This window comes from Peromyscus maniculatus, chromosome 8 (assembly GCF_049852395.1).
Source record: "Peromyscus maniculatus bairdii isolate BWxNUB_F1_BW_parent chromosome 8, HU_Pman_BW_mat_3.1, whole genome shotgun sequence".
In the NCBI taxonomy this organism is placed as follows: Eukaryota; Metazoa; Chordata; class Mammalia; order Rodentia; family Cricetidae; genus Peromyscus; species Peromyscus maniculatus.
In genome coordinates, this window is record NC_134859.1 from 42,669,291 (window position 1) to 42,679,786 (window position 10,496).

Genomic DNA, 10,496 nt, shown 5'->3' on the forward strand with positions numbered 1-10,496 from the left:
GGTTCTCCTTTAAATTCCTCTGTCTTTGTCTGAAAATCTCTACTATCTGTTTTAGTACAGTTTCCTAAGGCTGGAAAATGTCAAAATGGTAATACTTTCTTCAGTAACCTTTTCTAAGGCCTGTATCTTAGCACTCATATTTGCCAATTTTTTAGGGTAAAACAAGAATTACCAAAATGATAAATAACATCATGTCAATCCCAGCTAGGATGATTGTCCATTTAATTGTTCCATTTTTAAACCATCCATTGTGTAATTGTACAGGGGTCTAACTGCCTCTAACTGCCTCCATCATAATAGTGTTTCCCCCCCCCCTTTTTTTTGGAGCTGAGGACTGAACCTGGGGCCTTGCACTTGCTAGGCAAGCGCTCTACCACTGAGCTAAATCCCCAACCCCGTGTTTGCCATTTTTTAACATGGGAAAAAGCTCTCTTTTAGAAAACTAATACCGCCTTTTAAGAATTCCCAGTTGTCTCACCAAATCTGCTGCTGCTGATGGTGAAATGTGAGGCTGGCTGCAGCTGTGTTGCATATCTGAGCAGAGGACACAGATAGTGCACAGCCTAGTGGAGCACAGCTGGTGCTGATTGAATGTGAGCAGCCTGAGGAGGGGATCCAGGGAAAGCCCACAACCCATGGGTGGGGAAGGAGAGCCAAAGAGCCAGCCATCTGCATGGGGGGAGTCATAGAAGCAGCATGTGTGACTGAAAGGATGTGAAAGCACAGAGTTGTCTGAAGGCTGGTGTTGAGGGGCTCACTCTGTGGCATTTGGACACCAAGTGCCTGTGGATTTTGAGGTGTGTGGAGATGGCTGTAGAGAGGCTGAGAAGATGGCTTAGCAGGTAAAACGCTTGCTGCAAATGCATGAGGACCAGAAGTTCTGATCCTCAGCTCTCGTGCAAATGCCTGATGGACACTTTCTGAGTTTCTTTTCCTGTTGCTGTATAGAATACCCTGACAAAAGAAACCTGTGGCAGAAAGGGTCGACTTTGGCTCACAGTTCCAGAGTGGATAAATTCCATCGCTGCAGGGACATCATGGTGGCCAGAGCATAAGGCTGGCCTATCACATTGCATCAGCCTTCTGGAAAGATTTCACATAGGAAGTGAGGCCAGACTATCAAACCACATACCCTATCAGGGACATTTCACATTCCAACTACAACAGCATGGTGGCCCACCTGTAGTCCTGGTGGCCAGGAGATAGAGACAGGGCCAAGAACAAGTAGGTTAGTTAGACTAGCTTAATCATCAAGCTAGAGGTTCAAGTGAAAGACCGTACCTCAATATATGAGGGGAGAGCAGCTGAGAAAGACACTTAATCAACTTCTAGACACCAAATGCATAAGCATACACCTACACATGTACTCACATACATGTGCATCTCAACACATGCAAACACACACACACACACACACACACACACACACACACACACACACACACCAGAACTAAAAATTGATCCACCATGTGACCAACTATTCCATTTTTTCAGTATTACATGAAGGACTCCTAGTCAGTGTATCACACAGGTGAGTGCACATCATTGTCTACTGTGGTGCTGTTCACAAAGGCTAAGTAGTTATGGGGCCAACCTAGGTACCCAGCAGAGGGATGGGTAAAGTAAATGTGGTGGATACACAATGGGATTTTTATTTCAGCCATAAATAGGAACAAACTTATGTTACTTGCAGAACAAATGGACTCAACTGGGGAAAACCATATTAAGTGAATTAAGGCAGTCTCAGAAACACAAATATCACATTTTCAGTCATTTGTGGTTCCTAAATTGTATGCAGACACATCAATCATGTGTGTACAGATGACAAATAAATTGAAGTGAAATGGTCCAGGGGACAGAGGGGACTAACAGGAGGGGAGTGGTGTGGTCAGCAGACTTTTATGAACATTGTTAATTAATAAAAGAAGTAAATTGCTCAAATTTAATATTCTCTGTCTTGCTTTGGTTTTGAATATTGAAATCAAACCTCTCTAAGTATACCTAGACATCCCTATGTAGACCTTAAACTCACAGAGAATCACTTGCCTCTGCCTCCTGAGTACTGACATTAAAGACAGGTTCCACCACATCTGGACTTTCATAGAAAATATTCTGAGCTCAGTGCTAAATTGTTTTTGTGTAATTTCATATAACTGAGAAAATAACTCAAAAATACCCTTGCCATAACATCAGAGGGTGTTGCACCACTGTACCATTCCTACCATTTCAGGTATTTATTTGTGACTTTTGATCTGTCTGTAATGATTTTCCTTTTTAGTTTTTTGGCTGTGTCTTAATATTGTTTTTTATTTCTTATATTTATTTATAAACTAGTTCTCCCATACACGTATTAACTTTAGTTATTACATTTATGGTAATATATATTTTCATAATTCCTATTGCCCTTTCATTTTTAAAAGATGATTTTAAATGTTTGGTATTTTTATTTTGTAATGACAAATATAGATTGATTTTCATTTTTTTGCTATGATCTTCTACAGGAAATCTGAGTTTGAGTTTAAAGGTATATACTCCACTTCAATTTGGGAATTTAACTTGCATCTGAGACCAAACAATAATATGATTTAGTAGTAGCTACTGAAATTATTGCAAACTCATGTTTCAATAAAGATTTTAGTGTATAACTTTCATGTTAATTTAATTTTCACATTAAAATTCTAGTTAGCAAAACTCAAACCCTGTAAAGCTTAGGTATACATATAGAATAGACAGAAGCATATTCATAAAGAGCTTATTTTTTCATTTCGAAGATACAGCAATTTAGATAGCATGCTGTATGTAATATTTTCAAACAGCACATAAGCTTGTTCTTATTTATGGCTGAAAAAAATTACATTGTGTGTAGGTCCAGTTTTCTATATTATGCATTGCCCTGTGGCCAAACAGACTAGGATGGGCCCATAATGTAACTACTATGACCAGCAGTGTGATCAACAATGAAGCACACAAATCTCTGTGGTGTGATGACTTCAAGGTCTGCAGGTAAATAGAGAGAAGTGGTCACATGGGGGATCTGTTTTAATTCTGTTCTTGTTTGAATATGTGAAATATATGTATTGTATGTGTGTTTGCATAATTGTGGGTACACATGTATGTGTGGCTGTATGTGTGCATGTTTTCCTGTGCATGTGTCTGCCAGTAGTTAACAGCAGGTATCTTTTTCAGTTAGCATTTGAGAAATTCCATGGATGATATGAAATTGGGGCAATGACAGATCTGAATTCTTCATTGAATCTGGCCTCCAACTTATCTTAAACAGCACAAAAGTGCATGAGAAGCACTATTAGCATCACAAGACCTAGGCAAGGAACCAGGAGGAGCCAGCACACATGATGTTTCTAGATATCCAATTGAAGTCCACTAGAATTTCGTGATAGACTTACACTAGGCTCCATCTACTGGACTCTTTTGTCCTCTACAGTGAGACATTAGAGTGATGAACCCAGGATAGCTGGGTGTAGAATTGATGGTATGTTTAGGTGAAATTGTTAGATATAAGAAAGGAACAGTAGTGGCTGCTTCAGAAAAGGAGCTGACATGTACTTACCCTTCAGAAATGAGGTTTGCTTTGAGAAAAGACCTCGAGACAATGACTGGTTCTGGAGGTGGAAAGTATTACAAAGGAATAGTACATCACTTTAAAAACAGTATTTCCCATGCAACGAGCCCAGGACCTGGTACCACTACCTAGATGCCTCCCAAACATATCAAGCCAATCGACTATCTCACCTATTCAGAGGGCCTGATCCAGTTGGGGGCCCCTCAGCCTTTGGTTCATAGTTCATGTGTTTCCATTCGTTTGGCTATTTGTCCCTGTGCTTTATCCAACCTTAGTTTCAACAATTCTCGCTCATATAAACCCTCCTCTTTCTCACTAATTAGACTCCCGGAGCTCTACCCGGGGCCTAGCCGTGGATGTCTGCATCCAGATTCCTCAGTCCTTGGATGGGGTTTCTCACACAACTCTTAGGGTGTTTGGCCATCCCATCACCAGGGTAGGTCTCGTTGCATGAGTTAGCTGTTTGAAACCTGGAACTTATGCAGGGACGCTTGGCTCAATCTGGGAGGAAGGGACTGGACCTGCCTGGACTGAGTCTATCAGGTCAATCTCAGTCCTCGGGGGAGACCTTGATCTGGAGGAGATGGGAATGGGGGGGGGGGTGGGCTGGGGGGAAGGGGAGGGGGGCAGGAAGGGAGAGAACAAGGGAATCTGTGGCTGTCATGTAGAACTGAATAGTATTGTAAAATAAAATAAAAAAGATAAAAAACAGTATTTCCCTTTCTGATTGTGACATAAATGAATGAGTTATGTCCACAAATAACCTATGGAATTCCAGCTTCTCATGAATTTGTCTTCTTCTTTCTATCCTTATCCACAATAATATATGGTACATGGGGAAAAGACAGTTAGGAAAGAATTCAAAATATACCATGTTGTTGTTGTCATCTGATTTCTTCTACAAGGTAGATTTATATTTATCTCTCAAAACCTCAATCTGATGTAATATTAATGTAACAAAACAAATCAAAATATGACCTATAAATAGGAGTGACAAACATTTAGAAACTGAAGAACAATCTTTCTTAAAATTAGAACTAGCCATTCCCTATGAAATTACAGCTATGAAACCAGACAGGCCAAAAAAAGCAGAGTTATGAGAAATTAAATTATTTCAAATATTCTAATCATCAAATAAAATAATACATAAAATACAAATAACTAAATGGCAGAGGGGAAAAATATAGAAAGCCTGGTTGAAAGATGATTTTAGTTTATATCAATTAAGAAACCATTTCTCTCATTTGCTATTTTTACTTTCTTTACTGTATTCTTGATAATTTAATTTCGTATAACATTCCTGTAACATGTCACATGTAAATGTTGTGTCAGATACAGAGAATGGGAACAAATCAGTCCCAGATAAGAATGGCTTAGGCAGCTACCTCTCTCTCCTAAAGACTGCCGCCCTGATTGCCCTGACTCCTAGGAATGAGCTTTCTCACCACAGGTTATAAGAGAACACATAGCCTCTTCATGCACTGAATGTGAAGCTTGGTCAACAGGAGACACTACACTGAAGTTCCCAGAGGACAAAACCATAGATTTGTTAAAGATTAACAAAACTAAACAAACAGACAACAATCAAATCTTTTTTTTGGGCCCACCACTCAGCTCCCAAATAAATCACACAAAGAGGCATATTCTTAATTATAAATGCCCAGTCATAGCTTGGATTGTTTCTTGCCAACTTCCCTTAACTTTAAATTATCCCATCTACCTTTTGCCTCTGGGCTTTTCCCATTCTCTTACTTCTGTAAATCTTACCCTTATTCTTACTTTGTGGCTGGCTGTGTAGCTGGGTGGCTGGCTCCTAAGGTCCTCTTCCTTCCTCTCTTGCTCCTTCCTCTTCCTCCCAGATTTCTCCTTCTATATATTTTTTCTGCCTGCCAGGCCCTCTCTCGTATCCTTTCTCCTGCCTCACTCTTGGCCATTCAGCTCTTTATTAGACCAGCAGGTATTTTAGACAGGCACAGCAACACAGCTTCATAGAGTTAAACAAATATAACATAAACAGAACTAGCACTCCTTAAAATAATATTCCCTAAACAAGCAAACAAAAACAAAAATAAATTCTGCAAGATTGGCAAACTGATTAGAACACACATGGAGTTCTTATGGAGTGTTAGAACATTAAAGTACAAAGCCAAATAACCCCAAGTGTCTAAAGCACCCATAGGAGTCATTCATTGCCAGCTTCAGTTTCTGAGCCAGCACCCCTGTATCTATCAGGTGAAATCTTCTGGAATGTATTGATTATCAGAATGCCTTACTCAAAGTAGAAGCTTTCCATGTCACCAACAACATCTGAAAATAATAGCACACCTTCCTACAACCTGAACCCCTGATGTCTCCACAAGTGAATTTGAAAAATGCCTTGAGTTAAGACTTATGACTTGTGTGTGCTCTGTAACTTTCCATAAAACTTTGGACCATGTCATTGGGACAACCTGAGTCCATGTTCCTAGGCCATGGTCACTCACATTAGACTCAAGGATAAGCTATACCTCATTCCCTTGAAGTGAGAGCTGTGTTTGGTTTTTGAGGCATACACGAGTACATTTACATGCTAATACAGCTCTGCTGAAAATTTGAAACACTCTGGGCCACTTATACTACCCAGATTTTAATTTCTTTGGACCACTATATTTATTATACCACACAAAGGAGCTGAAGGATAAAACTGTATCTTGCTCTTTATTTTTATCATATTTGAAATATACATAAATTATAGGGAAACACACAGAATTAATTTAATATGCCATTTATCTCCATTCACTTCTGATTAACCACTCTTCTTTCAACTTACTCTATCTTTTATCAGTTGAGCATCTCAGGACCATTTATTTCTCAATATAATATATCTTTGGAATGATAAGACTGTTGTTAAACAAAATTAAACAGCCACTATCAATTCATAAAACGTAACATTGAAAGGATGCAAATGAAAATGTTAAATGTACAAGAAGTATATCAATGAAGAAATTTTCAGAATAGAGAAAGAATTCTTCAAAAGCTCTGATTATGCAATCAGACATGATGGATGAGGAATAAAGTCAGCATGAGACCTAGATCAACAGATGTGTAGGGACAAGGAGAAGAAACTGTCCATTCCAAATTACTTACTTTACTGTTTCTTGAAAGAGTGTTCCACACCAAACAGTTTCTTTAGGGCCTCTGTGACATTCTTATTTCTCAGACTGTAGATCAGTGGGTTCAGCATAGGGGTGAGTATTGTGTAAAACACAGACACCACCATGTCCTTCTCAGGGGTATGGAAGGAGGCAGGGAGCATGTAGGTGTAGACAGCAGCACCATAGAAGAGGATGACCACAGTCATGTGTGAGGAGCAGGTGGCCAGGGCTTTCTTCCTGCCCTCTGCTGAGTTCATCCTGTGAACAGTGAGGAGGATGCATGAATAGGAACTTGAGATGACTGTCACAGGGATGAGAAGCATGAGCACACAGCACAGGTACATGAGGGTCTCATAGAGCTGGGTGTCTGAGCAGGAGAGCTTTGTCACAGCAGGAACCTCACAGAAGAAGTGATGGATCTCATGGGATCCACAGAATGGGAAGGTCATGGTGACAGGAGTGAGCATGAAGCCATCCAGGGATCCCAGGAACCAACAGACAGACATCAGGAGGAGACACACTCTACGGTTCATGAGGACAGGATAACGGAGTGGATGGCAGATGGCCACATAGCGATCATAAGACATGGCAGCCAAAAGGAAAAATTCTGAACCTCCTAGTGTCAGGTACAGGAACATCTGTATCCCACATGCAGCCGCTGAGATCTTGTGGTTCCCAAGGACCTGGTCCATGAGCATCTTGGGCACAGTGACAGAAATGTACATCATATCCATGAGGGACAACTGGCTGATGAAAAAGTACATGGGTGTGTGGAGGCAGGTGTCAGAGTGTATCAGAAGGATCAGGAGGGCATTCCCAGACAAGGCCATCAGGAAAACCACAAATATGACCATAGCAAGCAGGGCAGGTTGTTTGGATTGACTGAAGAATCTGACCAGGGTGAAATCTGACTGTCCAGTGTAGTTGCTCATCCAGGTGTTGATGTCCATGGGTGTCTCCTAGGCAAGTATTGTTTGGAGTTAGTGGCTACTTACTGATATATGCACAAGCCTAATGTATTGAGAATGTGCCCTCGGCCTAAAGATCTCAGAATGATAAGCTACATATATTAAGCCATTTAAAAAATCAAGAATTCACACCTGTTTTTATAGCCATTACAACTCAGAATTAAGATACCATGGTTCATGGTCATGATTTTTTTCCTGATGAAAAATATTGTCCTCTATCAAAAAGTTCTTGAAATTTTCAGGGTAATTATTTGCTACTAACAAAAAAAGTGAATCACTGACCAAAACAAAACAAACAAACAAACCAATTAAAATCAAAAGTAAATAAGCAAACACATTAAGAAAATTAATGAATAAAGTTATTCTTAAGAATCATTTTGAATTTGCTTTTAATATTAACACATTATGAGATGCACTCTCCATTTTCATATTCATCAAATAATGTGGATTTTAAAGTAATATGGTACAAGATTATAATTGAAAAATGCATAGTCTCCATCCGTGATTAGAAAAAGCACTGGGACAAATAGCCAAACTAGTGGAAACACATGAACTATGAACCAATAGCTGAGGAGCCCCCAACTGGATCAGGCCCCCTGGATAAGTGAGACAGTTGATTAACTTGAATTGTTTGGGAGCCCCCCAGGCAGTGGGACCAGATCCCGTCCTTAGTGCATGAGCTGGCTGTTTGGAGCCACGGGCCTATGCAGGGACACTTTGCTCAGCCTAGGTGAAGGAAGGAGGGGACTGGACCTGCCTTGACTGAATCTACCAGGCTGAGCTGAATCCCCAGGGGATTCCTTGCCCTGGAGGAGATGGGAGTGGGGGGTGGGCAAATGGGAGTGGGGGGGTTGTGAAGAGGGAGGACAGGGGTATCCATGACTGATATGGAAAATTAAATTAAAGTATAAAATAAGAAATAAAAATAAAAAAGAAAAATAGTAATAAAAAAGAAATTTCTTACATATGTATTTTGCTAGATAAATGTTCTTTCAATATACACTCACATAAACATAGTCATATGAAAATATAGATAGAGCATTACATAGGACATGCTTGCTCTTCTAATGCTGGTTAGACTGAGATAATGTGAAGTCTCACCCTTTCCTGGTCTCTGCTTCTCCAAGATGATCTCCTCACAGGGTCCACCACTGGCTCTAACTTCAGCAAGAGGCAGAGGATTCAGCAGTCACTGCTGGTTGCCAGGCCAGGCTGTGGCAGCAGCATCTCTATGGACTGTCAGCCACTTCTTCATGGAGTCTGAGAAGTAGAGAGAAGACAGCCATGACATATCCCTGATATTATTCCGGCTCCATGCTCACAGCCTGCCTCTATGTTTGATGCAAATATATATATTTGCATGTGTGTGTGTGTGTGTGTGTGTGTGTGTGTGTGTGTGTGTGTGTGTGTATTTGTCTGTCTGTCTTTCTGTCTGTCTGTCTATTCAAGGACACATTAACTTTGCATTAAACAAGGTACGTGTCCATCTGTGCTGGGAAAATAGTACATATCTGAATTAAATTTGAAGGTTTAAACAGAGACAACAGAGTGAGAAACAGCAGCAGACAGAATGTAGCCAGCCTTTTTGACAATGCTCAGTGAACGCCTCTTCCACAGGTACTTCTCAAAGAGAGGAGATTTGTAAAGTTTTTTTTTTTTATTTCTGAATAGTAGATACTGCATTTTGATAGCTCTTAACAATAGAAAGGAAATTAAGTCGGGCAGTGGTGGCGCATGCCTTTAATCCCAGTACTCAGGAGACAGAGGCAGGCGGATCTTTGTGAGTTCCAGGCCAGTCTGGTCTACAGAGTGAGATCCAGGAAAGGCTCAAAGCTACATAGAGAAACCCTGTCTCAAAAAATCCAAACAAACAAATAAAAAAAAAAGAAAGGAAATTAAATCTTCTCTTTCTGAGATGTGAGGAATAGTTAAAGGGAGGAGCTGCTGAGACAGCAATCACAAGTCTCAGGATCATTTTAATCTCTGTCAGGATTCTAAAAACAAAACACAAAACACACCTGAAACTGAAGTCCTTAAAGGGCCATGTTCTGCCAAGCTGCTGATGGAGGAGAGAAAAATGCTGGGTCCTTGATGCTTTCATATCAATGTCAGAAAAACCCGAGACCTATGGGAGGAGATGGACAGAGATACAGACAGATGAATAGACTGTGAGATAGGAAGACAAATGATGGATTTTCATCTTAAGAAGTCTTGTTCATGAAAGGAAACTTACACATGTTCTAAAATTTAAGCTTTCCTCATTCACCTTAAGGTTGCCTGCTGACTTAATTCATATTTGTGGACACAGAGAGCAAGGACCAGGGAAGCTGCCACAGTCTATGAGAATCCCTGACCAGTGTTTGCTGGGTGAGTGAAGGTCAGGAGGCAGGTGAGGGGCAGGAAGTGTGCTGGGAAGGTGGCACACTCTGTTAAATGGGGAACACTGGCATCAAGGCACCCAGAGAGCAGGGAGATCAGGAAGGTGATGTCTGCACAAGGCTCAGGACCAGCAGCTGGCTTGCCCTTACATATTCTGTGAGTTTGATTTCATGTGAAGAGCTTGGTGCATGTTAACACTGGGTATTACTCACGGTGAAGGCAGAGAAATCACAAAGCATCCTCCTCAGCCAGCAGCATCCCTGAACCACCCTGTGCTTCCACAGGAGTCACCACGTTTTCTCCTTACAGTGGAGAAGCTCAGGGTCTCAGGGCATCTGCCTCACATCACACAATAACACACAGCATAAACGCTTAACCTATGAGTAGGCACAGAGTGGGTACCTGCCTGGGTTCTATGGGAAACACCATTTCCCT

At 40.8% G+C, this 10,496-nt stretch overlaps 1 protein-coding gene across 1 annotated transcript; it reads right to left on the reverse strand.

The window, feature by feature from the left end:
• Positions 1-6,645: 6,645 nt before the first annotated feature.
• Positions 6,646-9,803, reverse strand: LOC102917346 (olfactory receptor 2T29-like). The gene is made up of 3 exons (XM_016003440.2): positions 9,701-9,803; positions 8,784-8,942; positions 6,646-7,673 (listed from the first exon to the last, which is right to left on the reverse strand). Exon 3 carries the CDS (start codon positions 7,662-7,664, stop codon positions 6,708-6,710), a length of 957 nt encoding a protein of 318 aa, XP_015858926.1. The 5' UTR covers positions 7,665-7,673; positions 8,784-8,942; positions 9,701-9,803; the 3' UTR covers positions 6,646-6,707.
• Between the last annotated feature and the right edge of the window lie 693 nt (positions 9,804-10,496).